Genomic DNA, 18,871 nt, shown 5'->3' on the forward strand with positions numbered 1-18,871 from the left:
TAGGTCCTAAACTCCTAATTAGGAAGAACTCAAAAAATCCTAGAACAACCATACCCAAAATTTTAGGGCTTGGGAAGGAGAGAACTTCCCTAACGTCAGACAAGTAGTGGCTCACCTGGTCCTCGGTGGAGTTGTTGGTTGCCCTCACGCAAACCTTGTGCACTCGGCAAGGTGAGGCAGGTGATACTGACAATGATGGGTGCAGGCCATCCCCCGAAGCCACTCTGCATCCAGCATAGGGCCCGGACAACTCTCGAACCAGAAGAAATTTCGATTACCTCCACTACCGCGAGCGTCGCCGGCCCCACCAACTCCGGTCACCATGGCTTCGTCTCTTGCATGGGAGAGAATGAGAGGGAGCGGGTTGGCTGGGGTGGGGGTGATAAGTGAAACAACCAAACGCACGTCTTCCCCGCACTGTCTATTGATGCCACATAGACCCGACAGGTGGGCTCGAGCAATCAGTAAACATGTTAAAATAAGCAAATTCTACGGTCAATGCAATTTATTACGCACCGACCGAAAAAAAGATGTTGGTTCCTTGAATCCCTAGCCCCAGTGTGGTGGTTGTCTGAAATTTACTCCAACTCCAAGTTGTACGTAAGAAACATACAAGAGTATTACTCCCTCCGGTCAACTTCACATAGTCTTTGATTCATATCTTTGATCACTATTTTCTTCTTTAACTTGAATCCTTCGAAAAAATTATGAGTACATGTTTTTATTTCTCTTGGAGGTAAGTAAAAGTATATGATGATGTGCTGCAAAGGCGGGAGTAATCCTTCTTTTCGGAGAAAAAAAAGCACGGTGAGACAACTTAGGGCATGTACAATAGTGCTATTTTAGGAGTGTCATGTAGGATAAGTAATAAGGTGAAGGAGAAAGAACTCATAAGAAAAGGTTTGTCTTCTCTTATTTAAAATAAGACAATAGATGATCTCTTAGCACAATTTATCTCACCATATTTTAGGGAATTGCTAGTTATTAAAGATAAAGCTAAGATATAACTCATTATATACATACTTTTTTATCATCTTTAAATTATATACAAAACTTAAAATAAAACTGTCTTAACAACCATTGTACGTGCCCTCCTACGCTCAAACCGGTTCTGGTCGAACCCAGCCGAGTAGAAAGACGACTGTGCGGCTGCGCCTGCGCCTGCGCCTGACTCACTCCGCTCCGACTCTCCTCCCCCAATCCCCACCCAAAACCCTCGCTTCCACTTCGCTCCGCCGTCCACGAGCGCACCATGGCGCCGTCACTCCCGCCTCCGCCGCTGATCGAAGACGTCACCGACGAGATCCTCCTCCGCCTCCCGCCGGACGAGCCCGAGCACCTCTTCCGCGCCGCCCTCGTCTGCAAGACGTGGCTCCGCACCCTCTGCGACCCTGGCTTCCTCCGCCGCTACCGCACCTTCCACGGCACCCCTCCCCTCCTCGGCCTCCTCCACAGGCTCCAGGTCCTCGAAGGACCCCCCGCGCGTCGCTTCGCCTCTACCACATCGGTGCCGGACTTCCCCCACCCGAGCTCCGGCGACCCCTGGGAGCGCGCCCTCGACTGCCGCCACGGCCGCGTCCTCATCTATATGAGGACGGACGACAATGCGGACTACCTCGTCTGGGATCCCGTCACGGGCGAGCGCCACGGCGTGCCCTCGCCGGACATCGATTGGCTCATCGAGTCTGCGGTGGTGCTCTGTGCCGCCGACGGCTGCGACCACCTCGACTGCCACGGCGGCCCCTTCCGCGTGGTCTTCGCGGCCACCCACGACTACAAAGATACCATATTTGCGAGCGTCTACTCATCAGAGACGGGTGTGTGGAGCGTGCCAGTGTGTCTTGACAAGAGCTGTGAAGTCTTTGCCCAGCATATGCGAGAGGGGCTTGCAGACAGACCATACTACACGCCCTATCTCCAGCCTAGGCGAGGCACCCTTGTTGGAGATGCAGTCTACTTCACAGTTCGGTGGGGTAATCCAATCGTCAAGTATGACTTGGGCAAGAATTGCTTATCCATGATTGACCCACCGGCAGAGGGCGTCTACTACGTTTCCCTCATGGTGATGGAGAACAGTTCACTGGGCTTTGCCTGCACTCGGGATTCCAGCCTTCGTATGTGGTCAAGGAAGGTGGATACAGAAGAAGCTGCTGACTGGGTACAATACAGGGTCATTGAGCTGGAGAAAACAATTCCTGTTGCCAATCCTGATGACATACCAGTTGTGGTCGGCTTTGCGGAGGGTGTCGGTGTCATCTTCATTAGCACATGTATTGGCTTATTTATGATCAAGCTCAAGTCAGGGTTGGTTAGGAAGGTTGGCGAGTCTGGGGTCTACTTTAGCGTCCTACCCTACATGAGCTTCTACACTCCAGGTATGAATGATACTGGTCCTTGCCTGTCTCTGGGCATGCATTTTCTTTACAGCTTCTGTATGTTTGCTTACATAGTTTGACACTGGTTCTTCCACACTTATCTGTACAATTTTGTGTATGCTAGTGAAAAATGAATATGTGGCATGGGGAAACAGAATGTAATTTTGCTTTCACATTCTAGTTGCTAAGGGCCATGATATGCATCAGTCCTATTGATAAATGCACATGCAAACTTCATGGTCTTGTATTATCCTGCAACCTTGCTTCAGATTTTCTTTTTATAACATAAAATTAAAATTCTTCTGTCTTCTAGCATAGCTGTCGCACACATATCAGGCTCAGTCTTGTAACCTTCGGAATTAGTACTAGCACATACCTCACCAAAGTGGAATGCTGAGTTGAACTGTTGGTTATTAGTTTTGTGTATGTTATCTTTTCAGATCATGGCACATTGTTATCGTTATCACTAACTGATCTCTGAGTATTTTGTTTTATGTTGAGCGGTTTACATACAGATAGTGCAAGTCATTATAATCGATTGTGTGTGTTTCTTTGTCGAAATTATCCTGGTTGTGTTGAAAAGTTTTCAATGTGTCAGGCATATCGCAGTTAATGTTTGGATAGTGCTTGGTTTGGCTACTTGGAACTAAATTTTAGTGTAGTCTATGTTGTTTCTCTTTACTTGAATATGATATTGAGTGTTGGTCTCGTCTTCAAAAGGGCTAAGTAGCATTGTCAGACGTTTTGGACTTGCAATTGGAGATACAGGGATCCAAACTGTTATTTAGTCTCACCATAAAACATTTATCTTCTGTAAATCAACTGAAGAACCAATTTAATTTTTTTTTTGAGGGAAAGGCCTCCATGGCTAGCTTTATTAAATTTAAACAACGTAGATGTGAGTATACTGGCGTGTAACTCAGATGTTTTACTCCTGTACTGCAAACATTGGAAAGTATTAGCCTAGCAGCAAGTTCATGCTTCACCTTCTGTATAAAACATTTTCTTTAGACTAAACTGAAGAACCGATTTTAGTTTAACAGGCGTGTAACTCAGATGTTTTACTCTTGTACTGCAAACATTGGAAAGTATTGTCAAGGACTCAAGGTTATGCTGTCCTAAAATAAAATGCACCGCTCATAAAATTGTTTTCTTCTTTTCGCTAGAGCCGTTTATTGGTCAAGTAGAGGGTGAAGCATGAACTTACTGCTAGGCTAAAATGGAGATTGCTAAATAATTTAAATAAACATGTTGATATCATATTGTCCTGTTGCCTTGGTCTAGATTTTCTTGAAAAACTGTATGTTACTTTCTGGCATAGCTGAAGTTGATGTCTGAAATCCATTCCTGTAATCTTTTGAACAAAGAACAAGTACATGGCACAGCGAATTTTTAATTCTTAAGTTGCTTATGCGTTTTGTGCTTGGTATGTTTACAGATCGTGGCAGATTGTTGTCGCTGGCAAGGACTAACTGATAGCCGATGTGCCGCGCAGCAGTGGTGCAAGGCATAATGGACAAATCCATCGTCTGGAGTGTGCTGCTGTTGCCTTGTTTTTGGAGCTACTACTATCAAGTTGGTCTGTTTTCTTTAGCAGTTTAAGCATGATGATTGCAAGTTGGTTGTTCTTGTTCAATTCATCATGATCATGCGGCCGGTCAGGCCAGAGACTTGTGTTTCAGTTTAGTATGTTGCCTTCTTATCTGTTGAGCAGTTTTAAGTAGGAGCGGTGCAAGTCATCATGTTCAATTGTGTCTGAGCTGCGAATTGTCCTGCTTACATCGATCACAAACTGTATTTCTGTTGGATATGTCGGGCTGGCATATTTGAGTTCTTGCTTGGTTAAATGGTTGAGTCAGCCACATGAAACTAAACTTATGTGGGCTTCCAATTTCTGAAAAAAAAGGAAGGGTCATTCAGTGTTGCTCTTTTGCCTTGAAGAATGCTGTCTCCTGTGGGAATGTTATGCTGTTGTAAGAAGCAGCCCTGTTTTCTCGTGTGGTTTTATAATTATTATTATGGGCCCAAGTGGCCCGAACCTAGATGTGGGACGACGTAGGGCTAAGGTTGGAGGTTTTGATTCTTGGTGTCAAGGGAAAATATTTATTTGGCACTAAAAGCACCATATAGTGGCATATTTAAAAGCAATGAGAGAACATATTTTCTTCCATTTTCTGTGACGACTGTTTGTAAGGGAAGTGTGAAAGCAGAAATTTTCCCAGCGATGTTGCGAGCCCGAACTCCTGCCGATTTCCAGGTTTGAGCATGTGTGGCCAATGATCCCTTTCAGAAGTTCATATTACGAGCGTTCACATGAAACTCCTTTTGCACATGAGTTTTTGACATAGCTTACAAAAACGTCTTACATTGTGGGACGAAGTGAGTAGTTTTTATAGAGATACAACAACTATTAGGGTTGCTCCTTTGGTTTTTGGATGCAGTGCTTGAGGAGTCACGGTTTTTCACGTTTTCAGTTACACATCTAAACTGCATATGGATTACCCCCTCTTTAAACAGTGGTCCGGAATACATTGAAATGTGGTCTGGGTTATACCACCATGATGAGCTCCGATGATTTTTTGTTCACTGGAGTAGAAAGTCAGCCATTTTTGTCATATGTTATCACATTATTGTTGCCACACTTGCCTAACATGAGATGTTTAAATTCTTAAGCAAACTTCGACTTGCCTTAGAGAACCTTGACATACTCTTATGTGTACAACATGTGGGACTCATTGCTTACAAAAAGATTTTTACCTTGGGTGTGGCTAAAACCAAACACCCATTTAACTTGGTCAAACTTGTCTAATTTAAGGTGAGGCAAATTGTGGCAAGATGAGGCTAGGAACCAAACAACCCCAGGATGTTATACTTGCTAATGATCCACCACATGGAGATTTGATGCATTTTGCGCGCCGGTTGTTAGAATTTTTTGTTTTAAAATTCTTCCCTGGTGTTCTTTGAACTGTACTAGTGTCCTCGCCCTTGGATGCCATGACCTCAACCGACGTAGCATCAACATTGATGATCCAGATCCAAAACAAAACTGATGGCATGCTTAAAAAATCTGATGTTAGATTTTTAATAGTCTGCCAGATATAGTCTACTAGATTATGGTGACGTGACCCATTCCAGACTAGTGTGGTAGTCGCCTTCGGCCTTCAGGACGTGACCCGTTCCAATTCCAGACTAGTGTATTCTATTTTCCACTAATCTGAGCAGTAATAAAGCACCAAATTTTATAAAGTCCTCATATGCAACTTGAGGCAAACATGTATTAATACTACTCCCTCTGTTTATTTTTATAATTCATTAAATGAGTTGCTTTGTACCTTGTCTGAAAATGTCTTCTAAGACGTTATAAAAGTGAACATAGGGAGTAGTTAACTTCACCTTCTAAATTTGATGGGATGCATGTTAAAAAAAACTTAGGATGCAAGAATAAAGGTCCGGTTGTTTTTGTCTCTTCGCGATAGAAAAGAAATTTACAGCTACCCATTTTTTTTAGGGGTACACGGCGCACATTTTGTTATCTTAAATAAATAGCAATGAATAGTACTCCCTCCATTCTGAATTATTTGTCGCAGATATGGATGTATCTAGATGTATTTTAGTTCTAGATGCATCCATTTCTGCGACCAGTAATTTGGAACGGAGGGAGTATTAATCAAGAGAATAATTCGGTTTAACCTCCCGTGCAATGTTCCAACTCCCAAACCAACGGGTACCCATCCCACACAATGACACAAGTCCACACTTCCGGGACTAGTACAACATTTTTCTACTATGGTTCTTTGTTCTCCTTGCAGCAAATCACTTTGCAAATTCTTCAAAGATGGGTTCATACTCTCTGCCCTCATATATTTAGTTTTTTTTCCTCATCATCTATCACTCTTGAATTATTATTATTAAGATGATTATGTTTATAGTATGCTAAATTGCTAACAAATGAGTGAGGCTTTTTGGCACTCAGGCTCCACATTTTAAAAGATTCAAAAATAAAAACTTAAGGTAAAAAAGGCTGAAAATAAATACACAGATATTTGTAGATGTGGTTAAAATTTCATTATGAAATAGTATATTTTTTATGAGCTGTACAAAAAAAATCATGTACAGTACTTTATAGTGAGCGTACACTAGCGTTTAAAAAAGAACATACCCATGTGTGTGCCAAATCTTGTTGCACGCGTGTGTTCTTTACACTATATAAAATGAGTGAGGCTTTTGCGCAAAAACGAATATAAATGAGTGAGGCTCTGGTTAATGACAGAATTCTTTGCGCGCACAGGTGGTTAGTGCGTGCTATCACTCACCTGCAAGTCTCCGGTTCGATTACCCACTTGAGCTATATTTTATCCTTCTCTTTCTTTCTTTCTTCTATTCACTGACAGGTGGGTCCTGCGTGGGGGTGGAGAGCTGACCGGTCAACGTAGAGAAAAAACGAAGCTGTACGTTTAGGCGGTGACCGTATAATCATCAAGATGAGTATATAATGACCGTATTGACTAAGTTCTTTAGCACAGGGATCTAAGTGAACCAGCAAGATAAGTACAATGACCACCAGTAAATTTTACTCTTTTTAAAACTTCGACTAGTAAGCGTGCACGTGCAACGCACGTATCGTTAAGAAGTTATAGTTTGATTTATCCTAACCTCTCATACTAAACGGATAAAAACATCTACAATTGGACTGGGAAAATATGACCCACCCTCTGTATGTCAGCTGACACATCCGAACAATGTCTGGACGTGTCCACTTTGAACCTCATTTGTCTACCTATGCGGTCAGGTCTTCCAAATTATGGATCACATGCATATTATTGGTTGGGATGGAGAGATAATAAAGAAAGAAAAACTGGGTCTGACGTGAGCCGCGTCTGATGTAGCAGACTGCCTGAACAACCTCATTTCTTCTCCATATATGGAATGAGTTTGAGGGACAGCCGACCTTTTTCTACTTTCTTGGGTCCTGGCAAGGGGCACAAAGTGGGGGAGGGGTGGGCCCTGGGTGCTCTAAGTGCGGCAGTTTGCTCCCTGCATCCTCCGACACCACCCCAGAATAATACACCCTCGTGTCCTCCGACCTCGCTCACCCTTCAGTGAACCGAAAATTTATAAACAACGTGCCATTCTTGTAATATTTTGTCTTTTGATGGAAACAACAATCTATTGATCATCATTAAAAGAGTGTATGATGTTAGTTACAAACAGCTAACTAACAAGATCAGGGTATTCACCTAAATTCTTACCAACACCGTTAGTTCATGCACAAATGTATTGCTCTTTTTGCCTCACACACAACTTCTTTTAAAATAAAACCAGGTAGCCAAGTCTTCAGATGGTTAATCTCTTCGTAGACGTTCCCGATGCGGCATATTGAGAACGTCTTGGCCTATATGAATTACCTTTTGCCAACAACTTCAAAACCACAATTCTCTGATTTGAAACCACAATCTCCCATGCTTTGGTCTTCTCAAGCAGTATAATGGTACTTGCTACCAAGTGAAACATACAAATAGCTATGAAATATCAAGATGTCCCATAAGATTACTAATAACAGAGAGATTGTTTGCATATAGATCACTGGATTTCTACTAACAAATAATGGCTGAAACTTTACTTTAAAATGCAATGCTTGAATGTAGCAAAAACTCGTTTCCTTATTTTCCGAGAACATACAAGAGAACTGCGTGTATATAAATTTATTAAGAAGAGAATAATACATCAATATAATGAAGGCCGACAAGAGCAACGATGCCACTAAGTTCAAACAACCATGAAACAAAGGAAGACACGACCTGAAACTACACATTGTTGTTTCTTCAGCAAAATATTTTTCTATGAAAAAATCAAGCTATAACTTATAGGTAGCACAACATAACTTTCCATATATTTCAAGTTTTGTCAGACCTCAGACTGATACCTGGGGAGAGGCACTTCAGGAGTCCCATAAACTAACTTCAATATGCTCCTTCTCTCTTACCAACACAAGGTTTAAGCTCAATTCACTCCAAAGAGAAAAGTGAACTATAAACTTTAGGCCAAAATATACATGCAAATGTTTCTCATATAAACTGGAATTATGTGCACCGTGAGCAGAAAACTTCATATTGAAGCTGACCTTATGTTTCTATAGAGAAGAGGCACGTAAAGAAAAGATACATCAGCATGCATCTAACAATGAGGCAACCACTTGCATCACGTTTCTGTTGACAAAAATTTCAAATGTACAAAGTCGAACACTGATATTACAATCATTTTTAAACTTTCACCATTAGTTATACAAACCAAATGTGTGTCTGTTATTTTCCACAAAGAGCATTACAAGCATCAAAAATTTGACAAGCATGGGCTGAAGTGTTATAACTTGAAGTAAATAAAAATAATGGTGATGTAAAGATTTGTTCTATGCCCTCAAGAACTTATTTTCTGAAGCAGACAATAGATGACTCCTAAAAAAATCTGATTACCTTTTACCTGAGTTTCCATTTTTTTATCAATAGTAAGATGTTTTAAATCTTGTAGTCTCAACTAATGCTGGTTTCAGGATGTGATATGAACCGTTAATGAAGCTGCAACAATATGGAGTAAAATAGATCTACTGGTTTCAGTCAAGCTAAACCTAAAAAAGGAAGGCCAATTATTTACCAGAGTTACAAATTCAGCGTGACGCCTTACTTTGCCGTTGGCTTGGAGGCCTCCCATCCCATCCTTGTTTATTCCTTATTCCACCCCTCTTTGTTTCCTTGAGCTCCTCCCCTTGCCCTTTTCCTCTTCATCATCCTGCAGCAAAGCAACAGAGTTGAGATGCATCCAACTTTCACAAATAACAAAGTAACTTTGGAACTTCATATAATATTTCTTCTTTCAATGTAGTAGAGTCCAACCTTCTGCAAATAGAGTCGGGCATAATTACTTTCTTCATATAGTTAGGTTTGCATAATTACTTTCTTCCTTGTAGTAGAGTCGGGGATCTTAAGATCGAACACCTGCAAGTTTCAGTGATGAGGTAACGGAAAATAGTTAATTATAATAGTATCGCTTTTTATGGGGATTATAACCGTATTGTTGCAAGCAGGAGTGTTGGACTAATTGAAGTTTCAGTCAACGGATTTATACATATATTATTCAGCCCATGTATTGGTAATAGCATTAGACTTCATATACCAAGTATGCATCAGCTTTGTTGACTTGTCAGTCCATTCATTTACTATCCAACCGAAGAACGAAGGATCCATCAACTTCAAAGTTCAGGAACTAAGGATCCATCTAGTTCAAGATTACATGGTTGATGGACTCACATGCATGTGATCTCAAAACAAAAAGAATTGATGATTTGGCAGGTTATACTTTACATCTAGTCAACAGCAAGACAAATCGCGCCATGAAAAAATTGACAAGTAGGCACGAAGGAATTAAAAATATGTTTTTATTGCTAAAGTAAGGAGATGACATTTGGAAGTTTGATTGCTGAAATAACAACGATTAACCTTGAAAAAATAGAGCAAACAAAAATGCTAACAGAAGAAGCAGGTGTACTGGAATATTAAGATCATGATTCTAACTGACTGATCCAACTGATCTAGCACTATGCGTTTCATCTCGACGTAGGACATATTTGTTCTCCTTGTTGGTCAACTTCAAATACGCCCATGATCCTGTACACGTAGATGTTCTCTGCATCCCTCTTATCAGCCCTCAGAACCTGCCACCAGTCGCCTAGACAATAAAAAACATAAAAAGTTAATTATTTATGTATATTAGCAAGCTATACAATTTGGGATGGATTTGCATTGTCCATACTGTAATATTTAGTAGCATCCAAATAGTTTGCCTGCTCTTTGGTGAAGCACAGAGCCACTACATTAAAGAGTTCATGTGTTGTTATTTCAGAGAATGTATTATATAATGCAACATCATGCTTCCTGTAATCTGAGAATTACCATAATTATCACATTGTAATATGAAAAACACTGAGATCACGGGTTGTGGTTACTATATTTAGGCCAAAAAAAGTGACTTGTATGGAAGGATACTCGCCTACTATTGTGCCATACAAAAAGGTGAAAGGGGGAAATATTACTTCACATCATCCGTGTATACAGGAAATCATCAGACATTATACGCTTGCGTCATGAACTCTTGCTCTAAAAAAATATGAAGGCACCTGCCAAATCGCCATGCACCATGCAGAAATTAGTAAATTCAAGAGTAGCACTGCCCATAACAAAAGCAGATATAGATTAGTAATCAAACTCTCAGGCTGGTTCAACATATACATACAGCAAACCTGGATGACGCGGTGGCATTTAGTGAGTGGTGACACAGAGGCTGTTGGCAACTCTGAGATGGAGGGGATCAGGGAGCAATTACCCGTCAGTCGTCGTCGCCTATCGGCATGACCATCCACGGTCAATATTTGAGTATATGCTCATCCGTATCCGGACATACGTGAGAAACTCTCGGACTCGCGGAAAGAAGTACTCCCTCCGTCCGAAAATACTTGTCCTCAAAATAGATAGAATGGATGTATCTATAACTAAAATAAGTCTAGATACAACCATTTCGAGGACAAGTATTTCCGGACGGAGGGAGTAGCAGCGTAGGTCGCCGCCGCGGCGGGTGGAGGAGCACTCAGATTGTTGCACGGCGAAGTCGGCGAAGGAAGCGTGGCCGGCGAGGATCTGGTCGTGGAGCACGGCAAGGTCGGCGAAGGATGCGCGGCCGGCGAGGATCTGGTCGCGGCGCACGGCGGCATCAGCGTGCGTGGTGGCGGAGATGACTCGGGACCCCTTGTATGACGCCTGCACCATCGCCTCACCCGCCGCTGCCCATCTCTTCGTTCCACCAATTGGCTCCGTTCACTCGAGCCAGCAGAGGAGCGGCGGCAGGCGGCGGGCTGGCAATGACAATTTTGGGAAGACTGGATCGGGAGTCAACAGGCTCCTGGCACTGGCGATCCCGCGGACGGGTGACACATTGGTATGGCAGGGTCCTGGGTGTTCTGTCGCATCGCCTCCCTGCCGTGGTGATCTCGCGGGCGGATGCCACGCTGCTCGCGATGGCGATGGTGATCGTGCGAGGTCGCGCTGTTGGTGAGCGGCGTCGAGGTTAAGGGCGAGGGGAGCTGATTTCGTTCTAGTTTCCTTAGTTTGCGATGAGAACTGCGTGATTGTAGGGGACGGACGCGGGGCCGGTTGTTGCACATTTCTCTTCTCGTGGGTGGATGGTGAAGGTGGAGTACGGTCAGTCATTGGAATTTGCCAAGTCTACACCATAAATCTACCAGATAAACGATGGCTGTTAGATTGAGACACGTAGGACTGATTGTGTGGTGATGATTGGTTTGTGCGTTTTGTGGGACTAATTGTTGGGTGCACGTAAGAAAATTTTTGCGTGGTGGCGGAGATGACCCGGGACCCCTTGTATGACGCCCGCACCGTCGCCTCACCCGCCGCCGCCCATCTCTTCGTTCCACCAATTGGCTCCGTTCACTCGAGCCAGCAGAGGAGCGGCGGCAGGCGGCGGGCTGGCAATGACAATTTTGGGAAGACTGGATCGGGAGTCAACAGGCTCCTGGCACTGGCGATCCCGCGGACGGGTGACACGCTGATATGGCAGGGTCCTGGGTGTTCTGTCGCATCGCCTCCCTGCTGTGGTGATCTCGCGGACGGATGCCACGCTGCTCGCGATGGCGATGGCGATCGTGCGAGGTCGTGCTGTTGGTGAGCGGCGTCGAGGTTAAGGGCGAGGGGAGCTGATTTCGTTCTAGTTTCCTTATTTGCGATGAGAACTGTGTGATTGTAGGGAACGGACGCAGGGCCGGTTGTTGCACATTTCTCTTCTTGTGGATGGATGGTGGAGGTGAAGTACGGTGAGTTATTGGAATTTGCCAAGTCCACACCATAAATCTACCAGATAAACGATGGCTGTTAGATTGAGACACGTAGGATTGATTGTGTGGTGATGATTGGTTTATGCGTTTTGTGGGACTAATTGTTAGGTGCACGTAAGAATTTTTTTGTTTAATTGTTTAATAGTAGTGGAGAGATTAGAAGGGTTGGGGGAGCGAGGCAGCGTGACCCAGCACAGCTCAATCTGGTTGAACCCAACCGACTAGGAGAGGCCGTGTGGTGCGCCGGTCTCCCTCCGTCGCGCACCAACCCGAAACCCCACCAAACCCTCGCACCCGCCGCCGACCACCGATGGCGCCGCTGATCGACGACGTCACCGCCGAGATCCTCCTCCGCCTGCCGCCGGACGAGCCCGAGCACCTCTTCCGCGCCGCGCTCGTCTGCAAGCCCTGGCTCCGCGTTCTCCGCGACCCCGGCTTCCGCCGCCGGTACCGCACCTTCCACGGCACCCCTCCGCTTCTGGGCCTCCTCCACAGGCTCCAGGTCATCCAAGGAGACCCCGCGCCCCGGCTCGCCCCCACCACATCGGCGCCCCTCTCTCCCTACCCCGACTGCGACCGCTCGCGGGCGCTTGACTGCCGGCATGGCCGCGGCCTTCTCCACGTGTGGGTCAGGGGCAGGGGTTGGCATTTCACCGTCTGGGACCCCGTCACCGGCGACCAGCAGAGCCTCCCGGAGCCCGGCATCCCGTGGCTGATCTACACCGCCGCCGTGCTCTGCCCTGTGGCCGGCTGCGGCCACCTTGACTGCCACGGCGGCCCCTTCCGGGTTGTCTTTGTGGCCACCGACGACTACGACGAGCTAGTCAAGGCGGCAGTGTACTCATCAGGGACAGCTGCGTGGAGCACGCCAGTGACACTCGACGACGGCTGTGAATCCTATGTTCGGCACAGGCGAGATGTTCTTGCTGCTGATGGATCATTCTACTATATCCCCTATGTCGAGCCTAGGCGGGGTGTCGTTATTGGAGATGAAACCTACTTCACGCTTCGTGAGGGTAACGCAATCATCAAATATGACTGGGCCAAGAATTGCATATCCATGGTTGATCCACCGGACCCGAATGTGTACGACGACGTTGCCCTCATGGCGATGGAGGACGGTTCACTGGGGTTTCCCTGCCTTGAGAATTCCAGCCTTTGTCTGTTCTCAAGGAAGGTGAATGCAGAAGGAGATGCAGAATAGATGCGCTGCAGGGCCATCAAGCTGGAGAAAGTTATACCTGTAGCCAATCCTGATGAGGAACCAGTCGTTGTGGGATGTGCAGAGGGTGTGGGTGTCATATTCGTGAGCACAGATGTTGGCTTGTTCACAATCAAGCTAAATTCTGGGCTGGTTAAGAAGGTCGCGGAGTCTGGGAAGTACTTCAGCGTCTTACCCTACATGGGCTTCTACACTCCAGGTATGCCTTTGCTTCTTGTCTGTTGCCCTGCGTTTTTTCTTTACAGCCTCAGTATGTTTGCTTGATTAGTTCGTTATGGTCTGTGGACAATTAATCATAATGCAAGTAATGTTTGATAGTTAGATCAATGTATATAGCTTGCTATACACTGTTCTGTATGTGCTACTTTAAACTGAGTGATATGGCATTGGAAAACAGAGAACATGATTTTGTTATGAGAATTAACTTGTTATAAGGAGCACAACCAAGCACTAGTGGAATTGCTAAATGTGCTCAGAAACCTATTGATCTAGTATTACCCTGTTACCTTGCTTCAGATTTTTTTTTTTAAGAAAACAGTTTGATCTCGTATTTTACTGTTATTTTGTTTCAGATATTCTTTCCAGAATTAGTCTATTATTTTCTGGCATGTCTGAAGCTCACATGTGGAGCTTATTTTTGTAAAGCCTTGGCGTTAGTACTTCTATATAGCAAATCAAACTGTAAATGCTGAGTTTGAATGTTAGTTTTGATTATTGTTTTTGCATAATATGTTTTCAGACCGTGGTAGATTTTCATCGCTAGCGAGGCTCACTGATGTCTGATGTGCTGCTCAAAAGCAAGAATGCATGACTTCACGAAATGTATGAAGCCGCCATCATAAATCAACTGCTGTTGGCTTCTTGCAGAGCTACTCCTATCAAAATCTTTTATTTTCTGTTGAGTAGTTGAAGCACGACTGGTGCAAGTCATCATGATCAACTGTGGATGCAAATCTTGTCTTATCTGGGCCATTCGATCGGTCCAAAATTCATCTAAAATGGACTAATTCAGATTCAAAGTGGCATTCTTTTTTTTTTAAGAGGGGTTTCCCTCCTGCCCCGTTTCATTATAAAACGAAGCCAACAACAATTCTAGTGCTCGGGTTGAACCCAGAGTAGCCGAACGGACTAAGGCCATGTTCAAATTATTACAAAACCAACCGAATCAAAACTAGCCTAAAGCTACAAGCCAAACATCGCAGATTTTTCATTCTTTGCTCAACCAGTTGGTGTTGGCTACGAGCAATCGGACGTCAGTGCTCATCAGCCGTGCCCAGTGGAAGGGTCAAACCCATGCGATCCTCGGGAGCTCTCCACGACGATGATCGAGTAGACGAAGGGAGTGCAACATCAATGCTGATCTGCCGAATCGCAATTGAAGTTCTTTCACACATACCTTGGAAAGTCTCCCTGGAGATGAATCAGCAGCTCAACGCCCCGTTTTATGAGCAGGAGGTAAAAGATGTTTTATTTTAGATGTTTCCAACAAAAGCCCGTGGCCGGATTGACTGCCTGCACATTTTCTTCAGAAGAAACGAAATCTTTGTCGCGAAGAGGTGACTGGTATGGTTTTGCGGATTCTCAATGGAGAGGACTCCATGGAATAGTTAAACAGAACATTCATCATTATTATCCCTAAGGTAGCAAAATTGACACTTTTGTCTCAGTTTCGACCAATAAGCTTGTGGGATGTGATATATAAAATTGTCTCGAAGGTACTTGCTAATTGGCTGAAACTTATTCTATCAGAGTAATTGTCTGAAGCTTATTCTATCGGAGATTATTTTTGTCGAAAAACTGATTTCGTGCCAGGAAGACTCGCTACTAACAATGTGATCACGACATATGAATGCCTGCATTACATGAAAATTGGAAGGGGAACGAAAGAAGAATACTTGTTGTGCTCTAAAGCTCGATATGATGAAGACCTAGTATCAGATGGAGGTTATGCTCAAGCTTGGTTTTAATGCTACTCCCTCCGTCACGGTTTAGAAGGCATAGTTAAATTTACGTGCGTTTCCACAATAGACAAGGTTTAGTGCGCATTGCATTTATTTCTAGTAGCTAATTAGTACTCCGATATACTATTTCTATATGCATGCATAGTGTGAATGTTATTTTTTAACCCATCTCATAACCAATAGATAACCACCTAGGTCCCAGAGAATTTCCAAACGCGTCTTCTAAACCGTGACGGAGGTAGTAGTTGGTTTGAAAGGGTAATGAGGTGTGTTGTCTCGGTGTCCTTCTCAGTTATCTTTAATGGAGACAAGCTAGAAGTATTTAAACCAACTAGAGGTATCCGACAAGGTGACTCTATCTCACTCTACTTGTATTTGCTAGCGGCTGAAGAACTTTCACGCTTGATAAAAGGGCCGGGGGACAAAAATGATGTAGCATGTATAAAAGTGGTACCTACGACACCATGTGTTAATCATTTATTATTTGCAGATGATAGCATTACATTTTTCAAAGCAAATGAGGCATAGGCTCAGCCCGACGGCCTGGTGGGCGGTGGTGGTGGGAGGTGTGGGCGCCGCGCAGCAGGAGGGCGTGACGGCATAAAAGGTGGCCGGCGCAGACGAAAACCCCCACTCGGCTCGCGTCGGCGGCGGGTCTCCTCCTCTCACATGGTGAGGGGTCCGACTAGTGCGGCGCGTTGGCCCTGGACAAAGGGCTCCGCCGGCGTCGGGGCGGACGCTAGGGTGGCGGCGCCGGACCTCCTCCTCTCCGGCGGCTCAAGGTGGCGGCGCCATGACGCGAATTTGGATCGGGGCGCGGCTCGGCTGGTGGCGGCGTGCCTTGTCGTGTTCGTCGGGGCGGCAGCGTACTGCTGCGCATAGTGCACGTGGACAGTGGCCAAGGAGGCGGCCTAGCCCTGCTCAGTGGGGGTGCCGGCCGCCCCTACCTTGACGCTCGGCTGGTGGGGGTGGCGGCGCTTCTGTGGCGGATCTGGCCGGCGTGTTGGCCGGGTTCTAACCGGATCTGATGCTGGTCGATGGTGGGCGGCATGGATGGGCTTACTGGTGATCAGTCTTGGCGGTGGGCGGTGGTCTTTGGCCCCCTTGCCAGTGGATGGGCGTTCCTTGGTGGCCTTGCGTGGATCTGCATCGATCGCTGCAGTGGGGCGACACACGTGGTGTTCGGTGGGGAGGTTGGGTGGAGGGTAAGTGGCGTCGACGCTAGGGCTGCCTGTCGTCAGCACGGGGTTGTGTCGGCCGTGGATGCGTCTGCTCCACCTCCTCCCCTTTTCCCCGTCCTTTTGTGCGCGGATGCAGCTCCGACGATGTTCAAGGCGGGACATGGGTTGCAGTTTCGTCGGGCGGCGGCGTTTCTTTGGACCAAAGCCGATCACTTTTCCTTTGGACCAAAGCCGATCACTTTGGCTGGTCGTGGGGATGTTTGAATGTAGGACGACGACCTTGATGGCGGGAGGTGTGGCATTCATGGACGGAGCGTGTGTCTCATGTGCGGGCGGGGCAGCCATGGCTACGCGAGTGGCTTGGTTGCGGGTGGTTGCAGAGTTAGGGTGTGAGGGAGAGGTGTGAGCGCCGGGATACATCACTTGCCCAGTCCTTGTACTGATCGACGGTAGCGGCATCCGTTGATCGCGGCATTCCCACTCCTTTCATCTTGCTTCTAGTGAAAACTTGATCTACGGGATCGGGCAGTGGCTGCTATCCATGATCGTACCCTTTTGGAAGGCATCGTTTTGGAGTCCTGACTTCACCGTTGTCCGTCTCACCTCTCCGTTGTGGATTGTTCATGATGGTGATCTCCGTCGGCTCCAAGCGGCCTTCTTTGCACATTTATAGTTTGCTTGGTAGTCGGTGGGATGGTGTGACGGTGCGCGACACCTTTCTATCTTGTCTTGAGTGTGTTGTGTGCAATACTGGCATGTCTTTGTGGACAAAATTACTGTTCTGACCTATGTGGTTAACAAAATCCCGATTTGACCTTGGTTTTAAAAAAAATCAATTTTGACCTGTTTGGGTGACGCCAACATCCCTGGCTTCTGGGTTGCGAACCAGACGCCAGGAACCCTGGCGTCTGGCCCCTGGCCCGCACTGCCTGCCTGCCCGTTGACCTGCTGATGTGGCAAAGGGGCCAGACGCCAAGGACCCTGGCATCTGGCCCTGGTAAGTGGATAACGGCGCGGGCCAGTCCAGTGACGTGTATGCACCTGGTAGCCGCGCCGCCAGAGCTAATAGACGGCGTTATCTCCAGAACGATGAGGACATGGAGGAGGAGGTCCATGAAGAGGAGCCAACACATCAAGAGGAGCCAACACATCATGAGGAGCATGAGTATGATGCAACACATCAAGAGGATCATGAGTATGATGTTGATGCTCCACAACCATCACAGGTTACACAACCGACACAAGCCAATGCTCGCTCTAGGAAAGGCAAAGCCATAGCTAAGACACCAGGCAAGGAAGGTAGAAAGAAGACATGGAACACACAATTCCATAGTCCGGAGTATCCTCATCAGCTTATCCCAACAGGAATGCAAAGATATAAGGCCAACATTGAGGTGGAGGAGGAGGCATACAACGAAGAGGAGGAGGAGGCTAGCGAAGAGGAGGAGCCTACACTTGCAACCCTCGTGAAGAGAGGAACGAGGAAGTGAGCTTCTTGTTTGGAAGTGCATGAACTAGGTGGCGTTTGTATGCATGAACTTGGTGTTGTGGTAAAAACTATTAAGGTTGTCTTGAATTTGGTGTCTTATGTATGCACTTGGTGTCTTATGTATGCATGAATTTGTCGTGATGAAAAATCTATGAACTTGTTGTCGTTTGTATGCAAGAATTTGTCGTGGTGAAAGTTCTGTGAAATGTGCTATCTTCTGTGTTGTATGAACCTGTCATATGAATATATATGTGCTATCTTCTTGTGTCAAACAACAAGTTCAAAATAATGTACAGGGTCCCGGACGCTAGGGTCCTTGGCGTCTGGTTTCAAGTCAGGGGACCAGACGCCACGGTCTCTGCCGTCTGGTGGTCGACTGGAAGCAAAAGCAGAGTCCTGGACAGCAGAAACAGGGCCGCCAGATGCCAGGGTCCATGGCGTCTGGCCCTGGTGTAGTACTTTTTTCATTTTGTTCATATTTTGTCAAAGCATAGTATCAAATGACATAGATATTTTGTTCTAGCAAACACCCCATAGTATCGAATGACAAACATTAGTGTTCACATAATAGCAAATGACAAACATAGTTATCACATAATCTCAAATTACACAAATAGTCTCGAATGAGAAGTTCATCACATACAATGTCTCGAATGACATAACTAGTTCATGACCACGATGGTCCATGATAGTTGAAACGACATGAACATCACATATAACTCGGTTTCCTGTAGCAATGCAAGTTGAT

At 45.6% G+C, this 18,871-nt stretch overlaps 2 protein-coding genes across 2 annotated transcripts; both read left to right on the forward strand.

The window, feature by feature from the left end:
• The first annotated feature begins 1,162 nt into the window (after positions 1 to 1,162).
• Positions 1,163 to 4,183, forward strand: LOC119289033. Its single transcript, XM_037568473.1, has 2 exons — positions 1,163 to 2,375; positions 3,814 to 4,183. The coding sequence occupies exons 1-2, from the start codon at positions 1,253 to 1,255 to the stop codon at positions 3,849 to 3,851; spliced, it is 1,161 nt and encodes a 386-aa protein (XP_037424370.1). The 5' UTR covers positions 1,163 to 1,252; the 3' UTR covers positions 3,852 to 4,183.
• An 8,294-nt stretch (positions 4,184 to 12,477) lies between these two features.
• LOC119286471 lies at positions 12,478 to 14,503 on the forward strand. Its single transcript, XM_037565849.1, has 2 exons — positions 12,478 to 13,691; positions 14,232 to 14,503. The coding sequence occupies exon 1, from the start codon at positions 12,581 to 12,583 to the stop codon at positions 13,472 to 13,474; it is 894 nt and encodes a 297-aa protein (XP_037421746.1). The 5' UTR covers positions 12,478 to 12,580; the 3' UTR covers positions 13,475 to 13,691; positions 14,232 to 14,503.
• The last annotated feature ends 4,368 nt before the right edge of the window (positions 14,504 to 18,871 follow it).

Source organism: Triticum dicoccoides, chromosome 4A (assembly GCF_002162155.2).
Source record: "Triticum dicoccoides isolate Atlit2015 ecotype Zavitan chromosome 4A, WEW_v2.0, whole genome shotgun sequence".
Classification (NCBI taxonomy): Eukaryota; Viridiplantae; Streptophyta; class Magnoliopsida; order Poales; family Poaceae; genus Triticum; species Triticum dicoccoides.

Excerpts from the sequence above, each read along its gene's own strand:
- LOC119286471 (XM_037565849.1), top strand. The coding sequence starts at position 12,581 with ATGGCGCCGCTGATCGACGACGTCACCGCCGAGATCCTCCTCCGCCTG.
- LOC119289033 (XM_037568473.1), top strand. The coding sequence starts at position 1,253 with ATGGCGCCGTCACTCCCGCCTCCGCCGCTGATCGAAGACGTCACCGAC. Across the intron at positions 2,376-3,813 it reads CATGAGCTTCTACACTCCAG|ATCGTGGCAGATTGTTGTCG; the intron begins GTATGAATGATA and ends GTATGTTTACAG.